This window comes from Kogia breviceps, chromosome 18, assembly GCF_026419965.1.
Source record: "Kogia breviceps isolate mKogBre1 chromosome 18, mKogBre1 haplotype 1, whole genome shotgun sequence".
Lineage (NCBI taxonomy): Eukaryota > Metazoa > Chordata > Mammalia > Artiodactyla > Physeteridae > Kogia > Kogia breviceps.
This window is the reverse complement of record NC_081327.1, coordinates 45,424,315-45,441,339: the sequence shown is the minus strand read 5'-3', so window position 1 is coordinate 45,441,339 and position 17,025 is coordinate 45,424,315. Positions and strand designations below refer to the sequence as shown.

The 17,025-nt window shown below is 39.6% G+C and overlaps 1 protein-coding gene and 2 non-coding genes across 4 annotated transcripts in view; all 3 read left to right on the top strand.

The window, feature by feature from the left end:
- The window catches only part of SF3B3 (splicing factor 3b subunit 3), a 46,933-nt gene that overhangs the window by 344 nt on the left and 29,564 nt on the right, over positions 1-17,025 (top strand). For both annotated transcript variants that reach the window (XM_059043924.2, XM_059043925.2), the window contains exons 2-8: positions 2,416-2,554; positions 4,807-5,133; positions 5,837-6,009; positions 6,712-6,853; positions 8,931-9,043; positions 11,870-12,007; positions 12,792-12,895. In XM_059043924.2, coding sequence (XP_058899907.1) covers positions 2,485-2,554; positions 4,807-5,133; positions 5,837-6,009; positions 6,712-6,853; positions 8,931-9,043; positions 11,870-12,007; positions 12,792-12,895 — 1,067 coding nt within the window. In that variant the 5' untranslated portion in view covers positions 2,416-2,484. The remainder of the gene's footprint in view (positions 1-2,415; positions 2,555-4,806; positions 5,134-5,836; positions 6,010-6,711; positions 6,854-8,930; positions 9,044-11,869; positions 12,008-12,791; positions 12,896-17,025) is intronic.
- LOC131745653 (small nucleolar RNA SNORD111) lies at positions 5,427-5,506 on the top strand. The gene has a single exon (XR_009332388.1). It is a non-coding gene; the product is annotated as a small nucleolar RNA SNORD111 (small nucleolar RNA).
- On the top strand, positions 11,526-11,616 carry LOC131745652 (small nucleolar RNA SNORD111). The gene has a single exon (XR_009332387.1). It is a non-coding gene; the product is annotated as a small nucleolar RNA SNORD111 (small nucleolar RNA).

The window sequence follows — 17,025 nt, the reverse complement described above, 5'->3', positions numbered from 1 at the left end:
CTTTCTAGAAACTGCGTGCCTTTTAGGCGCTGGGGTAGGTGTGAGAAGGAACAGGAGAGACGTCTTCTGGAGAAAGTAAACGACACACGGGAGGGTGGAAAGATCGAGGGTGTTAAAAGTGTAAGTAATGGAAACAGCCTTTGAAATCAAGGCTTTTGTATTTTGGCATTTGGGCGACTTGTTTCCTTCTCTGATCTTCATGCGGTGATGTTCTTTTGGCACATGGAGAAGGGGTGGAGGGAGCAATCACAGGCTCATTTCCTAGTATTCACAGGCAGGAGATAGAAGTGGGGTAAATCAAAATTTACCAAGTTTTGGCCGTTACTGGTTCCTAATACATTGTTCTTGGCTGGTCTGCGTCCAGATTGCAACTTCCTCCATTACCCGAGATAACAATACTTGGGGAACCTGGATCCAACTAGGTTTGGGGAAAATAAATTCCAAATATAGTAATGGATAGCATAGGTTGTAAAGCTTTTCCAGCTTTCAGAAGTGGCCTGTGGTTTCCTCTGTTGTTTTATAAAAAATTCTTTTTTTTTAAACGTAATTAGTCCTGCAACACGGATCACATTGACAACATGGTAGGGCTTTTATTGTAAATTCTGTTGTTGATAGCTGGAGATTTGAAATTATGTTTGAAATTTTATAATAAGAGCAAGATGCAGCAGAATAAATTATGTCTAAGAATCACATTCACTACTTTTCAGTTAAGAGCAACTGCAACACAGTCTCTGCCTATTTTTTACCCAGACTTTAAGCTGAGCACAACTTTACCTGGAAATTTCCCAATGTCTAAGCCCTTCTGGGTGTGTGTGTATCTATGTCTCTGTGTCTGTATGTTTTTTCTATTTTTCTTCTTGTAGGTCATTTCTCACTCCCTTTTTGTTCCATCTCAAGACTTTTTCCTTCTTTCCCTGTGATCTTAGAAGAACATTCCTTGGTTTCCTTGATGTTCCTTGGTTTCAAGTAGGAGAATGTATATCTCTCAGGGCCTGTTTCCAGACTGGAGGATCTTTTCCTCTCTTAGGCACCCTGCTCTTGCCCAGCCCCAAAGTAATTATTACTTATAAGGACATTTGCTCATAATTTTCTTTTCTCATTTAACAAAACCAAACTCGTACATTAATTACACAGTGATCACTTTGAATTTCTCAAGATCCCTTTTTGTAGTTAAGGAAAAATAGCTCAGTTTATTTTCCAGCAGTAACTGTGTATAGGTGTAGTTTTGGTAATTCTTTTATGGTAGAAGTGCATCAGTTTGCAGTGTTCAGTTCTGTCTGATGAGAAGAATCCTTTTCTGTGACAGTGTACTACTTTGGGGAGGCTTGCTCCTGAAGTGACAGTTCAGTTTAGAGATACAGTCATGTACATATGAATGGCCTATATATGAAAGATTTTCTCTGCAGCAGTGTTCATAATAGCAAGAGACTGGGAAGAAACTAAATGTTCATCAATAAGGTGTTGGCTAAATGAATTGCTATATACCTGTTCAATGGAATACCATGTAGTTGTAAAATAAAAATGAGAAAGCCTTTTGTTTGTTGCTATCTCAAAAGATAGGTAAAGTGATAAAAAAATCAGTTGCACTATGATGTCAGTGTATGATATACAGTACACAACTTTTAGTTAAAAAGGGATAATGGTGGCTTCCCTGGTGGCGCAGTGGTTGAGAGTCCGCCTGCCGATGCAGGGGACATAGGTTCGTGCCCCGGTCCGGGAAGATCCCACATGCCGCGGAGCGGCTGGGACCGTGAGCCATGGCCGCTGAGCCTGCGCGTCCGGAGCCCGTGCTCCGCAACGGGAGAGGCCACAACAGTGAGAGGCCCGTGTGCCGAAAAAAAAAAAAAGGGGGATAATAGGCAGTATTAATATATATTTTATTTTGTAGATACAGAAAATATCTGGAAGGACACAGTGTAACTTGGTGAAATTGATTCCTCCAGGGAGGAAAACTGGATGGCTAGGGAATGGATGGAGTCAGCTTTTTGCTGTGCTTTTGAATTGTGAACCATGTGAAAGTAGAGCCTATTCAAATACAAGTAAATGTAGACCTAGTTAGTTTCTTTGACAAAGTCAAATAGGCAGTGTTGGTTTAATGGTACAGATCCCAGCTCCTAGCGATTTTACTACTTGTTATGTGACCTCAGGCAGACAATTTAGTTTCTTAGCTCAATTTTCTTATCTGTAAAATTAGTGTAATATTGAGTACTTTATAGGTTTCTTGTGAGATTGAAACAGAGTGTATAGTAGCATAGTGCCTGGTATGTAGAAGGCACTCTTAATTATAAGTATGTTGTTCCTCAATAGGCCTTACTCTCCTGGTTCTGCTGTCTTCAGCCAGAAGTTCCCATACAGAAATGTCTGTTAAAATAACAGTTGCACAGCTAATATTTTTCTGCTTTTATGTGCTCTTAGCTTGCTTTGACTTGGTATAAACCAAGGCCTGGATTGTGGAGTTGTGGGTGGCTCAGTGTTACTGCTACCATGTTCCTGTACAACTTGACCTTGCAGCGAGCCACTGGCATCAGCTTTGCCATTCATGGCAACTTCTCTGGTAAGTTTTCCTATTATTATCTTTCTGAGCTTAACATTTAAAAAAAAATTTTTTTTGGCCGCATGACACGGCTTGTGGGGTCTTAGTTCCCTGACCAGGGATTGAACCTGTGCCCTCTGTAGTCTAAGTGCAGAGTCCTAACCAATGGACTGCCAGGGAATTCCTAACTTTTAAAATATTACTAGTTTTGTGCTTCAGATTGCTTTTTCAATATCAAATCTTTTTTTCTCAAAAAAATTATGAAAAAAATCTTTTAATCATTAGAGAATATTGTAATTTATGTGATACTTTACAGTTTTTAAAGCACTTCGGAGTACTTGATCTTCCAAAGGACCTTTGGAAAGTAAGGTGGCCTGATAAATGATGGCATTGAGCAAATGAGAATGGATTGAGGTGGGTAGGAGTGGCATATCAGTTAGGATAGGAAGCCATTTAGGCATTAGATAGTGAGAAGCTGTATTAGGGCAGTGAGGATAGAAAGAAAGAGAAAATACGAGTTTGCAACCTGGGTGGCAGAGAAAATGACAGTAACATTGATAGCAGGTTACTTGAGACCAGAGAGTGTGTTTGGGGAAGGAGGAGCTTGAGTATTTTAAACATTTAGTTTAAAGGTGATGACAACTCATCTGGGTGGAATTACGTAGCAGGGAGAGATGGTGATAAGTTGACTGTTACGTATTTGGAGGTGTTGATTGCAGTTATGAAAGCAAGTGAGCTTTTTAGGAGTCAGTTTAGAGATAAACAGCATATATTAGATGGTAGCTTTAAAAGGTCTTTGCAATATTACAGCTAACAGCCCAAAAAGTTAATATGATTTTTTAGAACAATAGCCTTAAAGATGGGCTAGAAAGAGCCTTTGGTAATTTTTAATTTTACGAAGCAAAACATATGTTTTTTGTTTTGTTTTGTTTTTAAATTATTTATATTTGGCTGCATTGGTCTTCGTTGCTGCACGTGGGCTTTCTCTAGTTGCGGCGAGCGGGGGCTACTTTTCATTGTGGTGCGTGGGCTTCTCATTGCAGTGGCTTCTCTTGTTGTGGAGCGTGAGCTCTAGGCGCACGGGCTTTAGTAGTTGTGGGTCGCGGGCTCAGTAGCTGGGGCTCAGGCTCTAGAGTGCAGGTTCAGTAGTTGTGGCACACGGGCTTAGTTGCTCCGCGGCATGTGGGATCTCCTGGGACCAGGGCTTGAACGTGTGTCCCTTGCATTGGCAGGCAGATGCTTGACCACTGTGCCACCAGAGAAGTCCCCAAAACATTATATGTTAATATTGTTTGTAGACAACTTCGAATTATGCTGATTGATGGCAAAATCTCAGAAAAATAAAAAGGAAGTTTAAAAATAACTTGTGTGCCCATTTTTGAAAAGTTCTTTGATACCACTTTTGTTAGATGTTTTAAATTCTGGGAGAAAAGTACCTTTTTTTTTGCCTTTAAATTTATTTTATTTATTTATTTTTGGCTGCATTGGGTCTTTGTTGCTGCCCACGGGCTTTCTCTAGTTGTGGTGAGCGGGGGCTACTCTTCGTTGTCGTGCACGGGCTTCTCATTGTGGTGGCTTCTCTTGTTGCGAAGCATGGGCTCTAGACATGTAGGCTTCAGTAGTTGTGGCTCACGGGCTCAGTACTTGTGGCTGTGGGCTCTAGAGCACAGGGTCAGTAGTTGTGGCGCACGGGCTTAGTTGCTCCGTGGCCTGTGGGATCTTCCCAGACAAGGGCTCGAACCTGTGTCCCCTGCACTGCATTGGCAGGCAGATTCTTAACCACTGTGTTACCAGGGAAGCCCAGGAAGAGTACCTTTTAAAGTAGAATAAATTAACTTAAAATACTTAGCCCCCAGCTCAGTTGTATTTATCTTTTGTGGCTTTTTAAAAAAATTTCTTTATTTTTTTGGCTGTGGCAGGTGTTTGTTGCTGCAGGCAGGATCTTTCGTTGCGGCCTGTGGGCTTCTCTCTGGTTGTGGTGTGCAGGCTTCAGAGCTCGTAGGCTCTGTAGTTGTGGTGCGTGGGCTCTGTAGCTTGCGGCATGCAGGCTCTCTAGTTGAGGCGCGCAAGCTCAGTATTTGTGGCGTGGGGGCTTAGTTGCCCTGCAGCATATGGGATCTTAGTTCCCTGACTGGGGATCGAACTCGTGTCCCCTGCATTGTAAGGCAGATTCTTTACCACTGGACCACCAGGGAAGTCTGTTTAGTGGAATTTTGATCCATTCAGGTTACTAGTTCTGATTGTTCATGATCTTTATTTTTCGTGTTTTTCAGGAACCAAACAACAGGAAATTGTTGTTTCCCGGGGAAAGATCTTAGAGCTGCTTCGCCCTGACCCCAACACTGGCAAAGTACACACTCTACTAACTGTGGAAGTATTTGGTGTCATCCGGTCACTCATGGCCTTTAGGTTGACAGGTGGCACAAAAGACTACATTGTGGTTGGCAGTGACTCAGGGCGGATTGTTATCCTGGAATACCAGCCATCTAAGAATATGTTTGAGAAAATTCACCAGGAAACCTTTGGCAAGAGTGGATGCCGCCGCATTGTTCCTGGCCAGTTCTTAGCTGTGGATCCCAAAGGGCGAGCTGTTATGATTAGTGAGTGACTTGCTCTGTTGACTTTTTGACTCTTAAAGAAGCTCAGTTCAGGATAACAGTGCTGTGATCTTGATAGTGTGCCAAGAAATCACTCAGCTGGGTAGAGTTTGGATCATTTTGGATGTTTAAAGTTTAAAGTTGCTTTTCCTTTTAAAACAATGGGAGAAGTTTTAGCACACCTTTTCTACTTCTTACCTAGTTGGAAATGGGTGTTTTTCCATTTCTTTAAGTGTAGCAAAAAGGCTACACTGTAAGATTTTACATTATTAGGCAATGAATATGGTTGCTTTCATCAGCTTGAAGTGATGATTCACATTCATGTCTCTTCTCTGATAAATATCTTGAAGAAAATTCTGTGTCTCTGATCAGGCTTCCAGAGGGCAACCTTCTTTGACCAGTCACAAAATCATTAGATATAATTCAGAGAATAAAGCTGGCAATTCTATGAATTATTGTTTAGTTAGTCATAAAAATTTTTGAAGAGTTAGTGGGATATTAAGACCCCTATTAGGAAGGAGGGGGTAAAATTATGCTCTTGTCTATTTTAATGATGGAGAGCAAAATCCTAAAGAATGCATACACTTGTACAGTTAGTACTGGCTATTAACGATCTTTCAGAAAATAATTGTGACGTGAATCTAGCTGTTCTGTAGCCTCTGGTTTCATTATCTGGAGTTTTTCTATGTTTTGTCTCCTTTAACAGGCGCCATTGAGAAACAGAAATTGGTGTATATCTTGAACAGAGATGCTGCAGCCCGGCTTACCATTTCATCTCCACTGGAGGCCCACAAAGCAAACACTTTAGTGTATCATGTGGTCGGAGTAGATGTGGGATTTGAAAATCCAATGTTTGCTTGTCTGGAAATGGATTATGAGGTAATGGCGGAGGGGGGTCTCAATCTCTCTACCCACCTTTTTCTTCCCCTCCCTTTTCCCCCCTCCCTCCTTTGGGTTTCTTCCACTCACCTTGGTGCTTTCCTGAGATTGTTTTCTTCGTTGTGCATTTCTTATATCTTACTTGCTCACAGTTTTTTTTTTCTATTCCAAATACCTTTCTGAAATACTTTGGAGTGTTTCAGAATTTACCTGATTTGAATAGTCTCCTTGTGGAAACAGGGTATTTATTGGGAAAAGCTCCCTGAAAAAGGAGGTAAAAGTGTATTTGGGATATTTTTTTCAATGTAGATAGTGAAAGATGGGGCATACCATTCTTTTGCTTGAGAGGAAGGCAGTATTTTCTAGTAGAGCTTACCCTGGTCTCAGAAATAGAAGACCTGGGTTCTTGCTTCCACTCTGCCATTACTTAGTGTGAACTTTGGCAAACCATTTGGCATCTGTGGACCTCTGCTTCCTCGTTTGTGAAATGGAGGAATCCTGATGCCCTTTCCAGCTATGTTTGTTTGTTTGTTTAAGTATTTTTTATTGGAGTATAGTTGATTTACAATGTTGTGTTAGTTTCAGGTGTACAGCAAAGTGAGTCATTTATACGTATGCATATATCCACTCTTTTTTACTTTCCAGTTTTAAAAGTTTGATTTTACGGTACTGATTGGTCTTTGTGCCACTGTTATTCTATAGGAAGCAGACAATGATCCAACTGGGGAAGCAGCGGCTAATACCCAGCAGACACTTACTTTCTATGAGTTAGACCTTGGTTTAAATCATGTGGTCCGAAAATACAGTGAACCTTTGGAGGAACATGGAAACTTCCTTATTACAGGTACTTTTCTCTTAGAGCTGCTCTGTACCATTTTGCTTGGTACATTTTATGTTCAAACTTAGCAGTGTTTGCTTAATATGATTTGGAAACTGTAATCCATTTGTAGTAAACCTGAGTGCCTTGTCTATGTTTTGGCCAGGTTAGAAATTCATGTGGTTGTTAACTCTTATCCTCTAATGGGGGCAGGGAAGAAAAGAGAGCAGTCAGCTTAGAATATTGATTACTATTGGTTGCTCTGGTGTCTTGACTGTAGTCAGTCTTTCACTCATTACAAAAATCAAAACCTGGCTCTGTGAAAAGACGAATATAACTGTTACCAAAATTGATCCAAGAAGAAATTAAGAACCTGAATAGATCAGCATTTGTTAAAGAAGTTGGAGCAATAATCTAAAGTATCTTTCTCTCAGAAGATTTAAGGTCTAGAATTTTCAGGGACCTTAAATTTCTCCAGAGATTAGAAATAAGAATAAAAACTGTTGTACCACTTTCTGAGCCTAATATAACTTCAGTACCAAAAACAGAGAAGGATAGTAATAAGAAAAATTTTCAGGCTGGTTATACTTGTGACTATGGGTACAAAAATCTTAAATTTTAGCAAATCAGATCAACAGTGTTTGAGATGCACTGGAGCAAAGTATGATTTTTGTAGGAGCTCAAAGATGTTCACTATGAAGAATCAGTATTAGTTTAATTCATATTAAAAGACTAAAGGAGGGCAACTGTATTTGTGGTAATCTAAATTTCATCAGGCTTGAGTAAGACAGTGATCCAGTCTTTTATGTTTCAAGTCATTTGCACTTGAATTGATGTCTAAAGTGAAATATGTCAGTTGTTGGGGGAGGATTTTAGAGAAGAACAGCGCTTGTCTTTAAGCATTAAATCTTAGGAAGAGACTTCTTATATATTAAGCAGAAGAATTTTAGAAAATAGGTTGTATTTAATTACTTGCTGTAATGTATTATTGTACTCATTTATGAGGGTTTCATTCATTAAAACAAATTTTTACTGAGCCTCTACAATCAATATGTGCAAAATCAATCTACTGGGCCCTGGGACTGCACTGATGAAAAATTAGATGTGGTGTCTCCTTCTGTGCACGATTGAGTGTAGTGATGAATATATGGTAGTAACCAAAAAATTGCTAGAGTGTGCCAGATGGTATGACTGCATGGAGGAGGGGTCCCTAACCTAGGGAAGGAAGGCAGTGCATCAGAGAAAGGTTTCAGAAGAAGTGCTCTCAGCTGAGAACTGAGGACTAGTTAGGAGTTAGCTAAGTGTAACGGGGGTGGAGGAGGAGTTTCTGTTATGGCCAAATGGAACAGAATGCACAAAAGCCGAAATGCAGGAAAAAACATGCTTCATTGAAAGAACTGAAAGCTCATCGTGATTGGATCATTGGAGATAAAGGGATGGGGTAGAGGTGGGAGGTAGCTACTGAGGGATTTTTAAGCAGGAAAATAATGACGTGTTAAAAGTGAACGTTTTTAAAAGATCACATGCTTACATTTTGGTAATGGAATGGAAGATAATAAACCAGGAGATTGATCAGGAAGCTGTTTCACTAAACCAAGAGCGATTCGCAGCATGAGGACTGCTAAGGTGGTAGAATCAATAGGGCTGTGGGAGAGGGAGAATTGAAGGATGACATCCTTGTTTCTGGTTTGGTCTTTTGGTCGATGACAGTGTTCTTTAAGGTGGACAACCCAGGAGGTGGTTTGGGAAGGAACTCTGCACTTGTTTGAGTTAAAAATGAATACGTTCATTTTTAAGCTGCTATGGAATATCCATGTGAGAGTGTCCAGTAGGCAGTTGGATTATAGGTCTGAACCTAAGAACTGAGTTCTGGGCTTGGAGCTAAACATTTAGATGCATTATCAGAGATCTGGACAGGCTGAGATTCCCCAAATGGTGCCCTATCCTTGTCTAGCATAAGTATCAGGGAAAAGAAGCATTGAATGTTTATCACCTTCAGGCATACTGTACCTTCAAGTTGTGCTGAAGGAGGGAAGGAATTGAAGGCTAAATTGTAATTCATGGTTATGTCAAATCATTGCTGAGTTTCATTTTCTCTTGACAGTTCCAGGGGGGTCAGATGGTCCAAGTGGAGTGCTGATTTGCTCTGAAAACTACATCACCTATAAGAACTTTGGTGACCAACCAGATATCCGCTGTCCAATTCCCAGGAGACGGGTAAGGTCTTTGTTTGCCATAAGAGAAAATATGTTTATTTGTGTTTGTGAAATGAACTTAATTTTTGTAATTACAGTGTGGTCTCTTAATTTATCTGTTAATCAAGTTTTAGTTTCTTTGTAAATGTTGTTTTTAATAAAGCCAGTAAAATACCTTAACAAAAGCAAAACAAAATCTTTGAGAAAGGGAGTTACAAGTCAACACAATTGGGCTTCCCTGGTGGCGCAGTGGTTGAGAATCTGCCTGCTAATGCAGGGGACACGGGTTCGAGCCCTGGTCTGGGAGGATCCCACATGCTGCGGAGCAACTAGGCCCGTGAGCCACGACTACTGAGCGTACGCGTCTGGAGCCTATGCTCCTCAACAGGAGAGGCCGCGGTAGTGAGAGGCCTGCGCACCGCGATGAAGAGTGGCCCCCTCTTGCCACAACAAGAGAAAGCCCTCGGACAGAAACGAAGACCCAACACAGCAAAAATTAATTAATTAATTAATAAACTCCTACCCCCAACATCATCTTAAAAAAAAAAAAGTGCAAGGTAAGCTTGTGCATTTAAAAAAAAAGTCAACACAATTCTATGTTGTACACCTGAAATTAGCATAATACTGTAAGTCAGTTGTACTTCAATTAAAAAAAAAAGCCAACACAGTTTTCATTCTCGAAGAACCTATGGAGATTATCAATTTGAAATTCCTGCAAGTTTCTAGTTTGAAGAATCCAGGTATATTCATTGGAGATAAATTGGGTTTCATTCTCTCCCACCCCACCCCATTCCAACATACAGAAAAATCTAAAAGGAGAGAATGGTGAATTCCTGTATACCTTTCACTTAGATTCACCAATTAATACTGCTTTGCTACATTTGCCTTTTCTTTCTTATGTATCTACAAATTTTTTTAGGCAAAACCATTTGAAGATAGGTTGTATGATACTGCAAGAATTTCGTAAAATGTAGCTCCTAAGGAGGATATTTTCCTACACTATCGATATTGTGCCCAAGAAATTTACCATTTTGAGTAATACAATTATCTTATGTGCAGTTCTCTCATTGTCTCCCAAAGTTCCCTTATATCTACCTTTAGTCTCCTTTAATTTAGAATATTTCCTCTCACCTTTGTTTTTTTATGATGCTGACTTTTTTTTTTTTTTTAATTTTATTTATTTAATTTTGGCTGCGTTGGGTCTTCGTTTCTGTGCGAGGGCTTTCTCTAGTTGCAGCGAGTGGGGGCCACTCTTCATCGCAGTGCGCGGGCCTCTCACTGTCACAGCCTCTCTTGTTGCGGAGCACAGGCTCCAGACGCGCAGGCTCAGTAGTTGTGGCTCACGGGCCCAGCTGCTCCGCGGCTTGTGGGATCTTCCCAGACCAGGGCTCGAACCCGTGTCCCCTGCATCGGCAGGCAGACTCTCAACCACTGTGCCACCAGGGAAGCCCGATGCTGACATTTTTTTTTAAGAGTCTGGGTTAATTTTCTTGTAGTTTGTCCCATAATCTTTTTCCTCATGATAACATCCGTGTTATATTTTTGATAGGATTATTACTTAGGTGCTGATGTGTATTTCTCATTACATTACATTAGGGGCACATAATGCTGATTTGATTCATTATTGATAATGCTAAATTGATCACCTACTACTTCTCTTTGTTGTAAAGGTACCTTTTCCTTTTTGTAATTGGTGTGGAAACTAGTGAACTTTGAGGCTGTGTAAATACTCTTTTCCCCCAAATCTTTTCACACAGTGGTTTTCCTCTCAATCAGTTACTACACTAGTGGTTGAAAATGGTGCTTTATTGCTTTTAATTTTAAGTTTACTATGGAAATCATTAAGCGTACAATTGGGCCTCCATATCTGCAGGGTTCTCATCCATGGATATGGAGGGCTGACTATTCCTTGTACTACCCCATTTTATATAAGGGATTTGAGCATCCGTGGATTTTGGTATCTGTGGCGGCTCCTTGAACTAATCCCCTGCAGATATCAAGGGATGATTGTGTATATAATGAACTTCTGTGTACCCAGCTTCAGCAGTTATCAGCAGCACAAGGGTAATCTTATTTGATCTCTACTTCCTCAGTCTCTCCTCACCACAGATTGTTTGTCTTTTTAATATTAATTTATAGGTGCTGAGGTTAAATCTTTTAGGACTTAGTTTATCTAGTACATGGTACCTGAGTAAGATTCCATCAATTTTAGAATATCTAGTAAGATTAGCAAGTTAAATTCTTGGTAAGGAGTGATAAGTGATTCCGTTTAGTTGATCAGAAATTTATTAAGCACCTGACTGCCAGGTGCTGTACTTGGCTTTGGGGCTGCAAAGAAGTATAAAACATGTTTTGCCCTTGAACTTACTCTGAGAGAAATACAAAATGTTGGAAACATTAAAAAAGAAACCCAAAGTCCAGCCAAGGGGGAGTGCCCTTTGGAAACCAGGGCTGCTGCTGATGCTTTGGATGGTATTGTCGTGAACATGTCAGTCTTTTATTCACAGCCTGAAATTATGATTCTTTAAATTTCATGTCTCTTCTCTGACATTTTTCTCTGGAGGTAGTTCTTGCCTTATTGATCTCATTAGGCTGTAGAGTGGAATTGTGGCTTTTTTTTTTTTTTTTTTAAAGTAAGCTTTATTATGTATTTATAGTAGACAAGAATTTTTGGTTATTGTGTTTTAGTCTTGTGACTGGCAGGCTGCTCTGGGTCACAGCTTGCATGGAGAGGCTCCAGATGCCTCTAGACCTTGGATGGCCCGTATGATCCTTGTCGGTAAAGTGTTGAATTCCAGAAAAGGAGTACTCGTTTCCAAGATGTTGGTTGTGTATTTGACTTTACTAGAATGACCTGGATGACCCTGAAAGAGGAATGATTTTTGTCTGCTCTGCCACCCATAAGACCAAGTCAATGTTCTTCTTTTTGGCCCAAACTGAGCAGGGAGATATCTTTAAGATCACTTTGGAGACAGATGAAGATATGGTAAGTAGACCATGGAGGGAGGGGAAAAAAACCTATTTGTCGTGGTTAGTGTAGTTAATGAAACTTTCTACAGTTTCATCCTAATTTTAATATAATTAAGTAATCTTATTTTTAAAACATATGTGCATTTAAGGTTTACAGAGTGGTTTTATAAACCATTTGTTCATTACAACTACTACTCTCTGAGATAGAAAGGATAATTTACAAGTTAAAAAATGGAAACAATGCCTTAAAAAGTGGTTGCCTAAGGTGTTAAAGCTTTTAAAGTTTGGAACTGGTATATGAATGTAGGTTTTCTCCCTCTGGTTAACAGATTTTTGGTCTGATCCCATATAATGTGAGTATGGGTAGTGCCGTTTCTAGTGAATAACAAGAGAAAGCTCTCCATGTCTACTGAAAACTGGTAATATATGTGATCTGTTACTTTTTTCATCCCATGGAGGAGTGCTGAACACCGGGCGATTTCTTAGATACCTGTTTAGTTCAAGAGGCGGCAAGTTTTTTTTGGTAAAGGCCAGGTAGTGAACATTTTCGGCTTTTGTGGGCCTTGTGGTCCCTGTCTCAACTACTTAGCTCTGCCATTGTAGCACGAAAGCAGCCGTAAGCACCGTGTAAACTGTGTGGCTAGCCTGTGGGTTGTAGTTTGCTGACCGCTGGTTTGGATATGAAGGACAGTATTTTATTTGCTACTTTGCTTATTACACTATCTTATAATACTGCGCTATTTTCCATGGCGTGGCTTCACTTGCCTATACAGTAGAATCTTTTTCTCATTCCACTCCAGGTTACCGAGATCCGGCTCAAGTATTTTGATACTGTGCCTGTTGCTGCTGCCATGTGTGTGCTTAAAACAGGCTTCCTTTTCGTAGCATCAGAATTTGGAAACCAGTGAGTAATCCTTTTATTACCTCATTTCACCCTGGTTACTATAAAAGTTGGCAGGAGGGAGATGTAGTTTCAAGGCTGTGGAGCTTTTCCCAAGAATGTTTTAGTTTCTTCAGAACAAGTTTTGCTCTCTTTCCCCTTTTATATCTTTCTCTTGGTGACTTCCTCTACTTTAGTGGCTTCATCAATACCTGTGGGTAGCTGCAAAAAAACAGCTTTAAAAGTGATCTCTCCTAAGCTTTTTGCTGGACATTTCATTGAATAAATATCTTTTGAACTACTTAGTATTAAATATATGTTCCACAGACACTTCACTTATATAAATCTGAAGTTGAAGCTATCAGAACCCATAGCTTCCCAGCCACATCACCAACCCTTCCAACCTCACTTTTTTTTTTACATTCTTTTTTTTTAATATTCTTTTCCATTATGGTTTATCATAGGATGTTGAATATAGTTCTGTGTGCTATGCAGTAGGACCATGTTTATCCATTCTATATATAAAAGCCTACATCTGCTAACCCCAACCTCCTGATCCATCCCTCCCCCAGTCCCTCCCCCTTGGCAACCACCAGTCTGTTCTGTGTCTGTGATTCTGTTTCTGTTTCATAGATAGGTTCATTTGTGTAATATTTTAGATTCCACATATAAGTGATGTCATATGGTATTTGTCGTCTCACTGACTTCACTTAGTATGATAATCTTTAGTTGCATCCATGTTGCTGCAAATGGCATTATTTTGTTCTTTTTTTTTAAAGTTTTTATTGGAGTATAGTTGCTTTACAATTTTGTGTTAGTTTCTGCTGTACAGCAAAGTGAATTAGCTTTACATACATATATTCCTTCTTTTTTGGATTTCCTTCCCATTTAGGTCACCACAGAGCACTGAGTAGAGTTCCCTGTGCTCTACAGGTTCTCATTAATTATCTGTTTTATACATAGTAGTGTATATATGTCAATCCCAATCTCCCAGTTCATCCTGCCTCCCTTCCCCCCCAGTATCCATGTCTGTTCTGTACGTTCGTGTCTCTATTTCTGCTGTACAAATAAGTTCATCTGTTTCATTTTTCTAGATTCCACATATAAGTGATATGCGGTATTTTTCTCTCTGACTTCACTCTGTATGACAGTTTCTAGGTTATCCACAGCTCTGCAAATTACAGTCTCATTCCTTTTAATGGCTGAGTAATATTCCATTGTATATATGTACCATATCTCTTTAACCATTTTTCTGTCAATGGACATTTAGTTGGTTTCCATGTCTTGGCTATTGCCATTCTCAGTATTTCTGTTAATGTCTGATGGGGCAGTTCCAGCAACTTGAGTGTAAAGTCTCGATTTTGCTCTCCTCTACAACTTTCAGTTGAATGCCAAGTTGTTTTTACTTCTGTATCCCCTTTTTTTGGTGTTAGTCTGAACTAGTTCCCTAGTTTGCTTATTGCAGTTCATTTTCTTTCCTGTAAAACTCAGCCTTTATAGAGTCATCTCATTAAGCAGATAAGACACAACCCTGATGAAATCATTTCCCCATCCCATGTTACAGTCTCTGATGGCTTTTCATTGACAAATGGCTTAAGTCTGAACTCTAACCTTGAATTTAAGACCAGTATTGAAGACTCCAAATTGCTTATGAGATGAGCCGCCATGGTCTTGCTTTCTAGTTCAGGTTTTGCCAGTATGTGGTAAAGTGTGTGCAGATCACTTACCTAATGCTGTTTCTTTGTAATGAAAATGAAGGTGTTTTCTAGAATTCTGCAGTTCTATTCCAATTTTGCCTTATCTCCAGTTGTTCTCCCTTTCTTTTTTTTTTTTTCTTTTTTTTTGTGGTATGCGGGCCTCTCACTGTTGTGGCCTCTCCTGTTGCGGAGCACAGGCTCCGGACACGCAGGCTCCGGATGTGCAGGCTCAGCGGCCATGGCTGACGGGCCCAGCCGCTCCACGGCATGTGGGATCCTCCCAGACCGGAGCACGAACCTGTGCCCCCTGCATCGGCAGGCAGACTCTCAACCACTGCGCCACCAGGGAAGCCCTAACATTCGTTTTTTTTAGCACCTTTTCTCTCCCCCACTTTTTTGTGGTAAAATATATATAACAAAATTTCCCATTTTAACCATTTTTAAATGTTCAATTTGTTGGCATTAATTACATTTACAGTGTTGTATAACCATTACTGCCATTTTTCCAAACTTTTTTATCACTCCAGACAGAAACTCTGTACCCATTACAGAATAACTCCCCATTCCCCTTTCCTCCAGCGTCTGGTAACCTAAGTGGAATCATATAACATTTGTACTTATTCTGTCTGGCTCATTTTACTTAGCAGAATATTTTCAGAGTTCATATGTAGTAGCATGTATCAGCACTTTATTCTTTTTATCTCTGAATAATAATGCATTGTATGTATGTATGTACCACATTTTGTTTACCTGTTAATGGACACTTGGTTCTTTCCACCTTTTTGGTATTGTGAATAATGCAGCATTGGACATTGGTGTGCAAATATCTGTTTTAGTCTTTGTTTTAAATTATTTTGGGTATGTACCCAAGAGTGGAATTTCTGGGTTATACCGTAATCCTCTTTAACTTCTTGTGGAACTGCTAAACTTTTTTATAGCTGCTGCACCATTTTACATTTCTAATGTATGAGGGTTTTTGTGGGTGTTTCATACAAATGCCAGACACTAATAAGTACTTTGTTGTAAGCATTTAGTAAATGTTGACTACTCCCATTCTTGTTATTTTACTCTGATAATGTGGAAAGTTTTGGAAAATGAGTAAAAGAGCAAATAAATAATGAAATCACCCATAATCCTAGTATTCCAGAATAGTTACTTTTTAATATTGTATCTGCTTATAGTGTTTTTACTTTCTTGTATTTATATGTAGTTTTACGTTAGAGAACTGCATCAGTCTATCAAATGCTATTAGTCTACTATTTCAAATACGTAGTACATCCTAAAAATCTTTCCATGTCAATAAGTCTGTATTTTTCACTTAAAATTATGGAAATTTTCTAACGGGCACATACCAAGAGAGAATAGTATAATTAATGAACTTATGTGTGCCCATCACTCAGCTTCAACAAAGGCCAACCCATGGCCAATCTTGTTTTATTTATACCTCCCCCAAATAACAGTAATTTCTTTTTTAAAATTAATTAATTAATTTTTGGCTGCATTGGGTCTTAGTTGCTGTGCATGGGCTTTCTCTAGTTGTGGCAAGCAGGGGCTACTCTTCGTTGTGGTGTGCGGGCTTTTCATCACGGTGGCTTGTTGCGGAGCACAGGCTCTAGGCGTGCAGGCTTCAGTGGTTGTGGCACGCGGCCTCAGTAGTTGTGGCACACGGACTTAGTTGGTCTGCAGCATGTGGGATCTTCCTGGACCAGGGCTTGAACCCATGTCCCCTGCATTGGCAGGCAGATTCTTAACCACTATGCCACCAGGGAAGCTCAGTAATTTCTTAATATAATAAAATAGCCAGTCAGTATTCAAATTTCTATATTGTCTCAATATTTCGTAAGTTGATTTGTTCAGATCAGGATCCCAGTAAGACTCATACATTGCATTTGGTGTAGAGAAGACATTTTTGATGGCTACATAATATTTTATGGCTCTACTCGCTCTTGATGGATATTTAGGTTGTTTGTACTTCTGCTATTATAAACAGTGCTATAGGTTCTCTCACCTTCTGAGGTGGCCCACACTCTGTGTGGAGTGTGTTTCTGTCTAAATAAATCCACTTCTTACCTATCAAAAAACCCCCCAAAAAACCAGCAGTGTTATAGTGAATGTTGTAGGTGTATCTTTGCATGTTAGCTGAATAAAGCCATAGTTTAAATTTTTATATACGTGATGAAATTTTGATAGGGAATGCCAAATTGTACTTCAAAAGATGACATCAGTTTACATTCCCACCAATGGTGTGTGAAATCTTTTTTCTTTTCACTACATGAAAAAGGGAGAGTTAATAAGCTCTTAGAAATCATTGAGTAAAAATGAGCAGTTCAGTCAATAGAAAAATGGGTGCAGGATTTGCACATGCCTTTCATAGTAAAAGAAATACTAGTGGTCTAGAAGTGTAATATGTAAAAAATTTTCAAGCTAATTCATAATTGAAGGAATGCCAATCAAAAC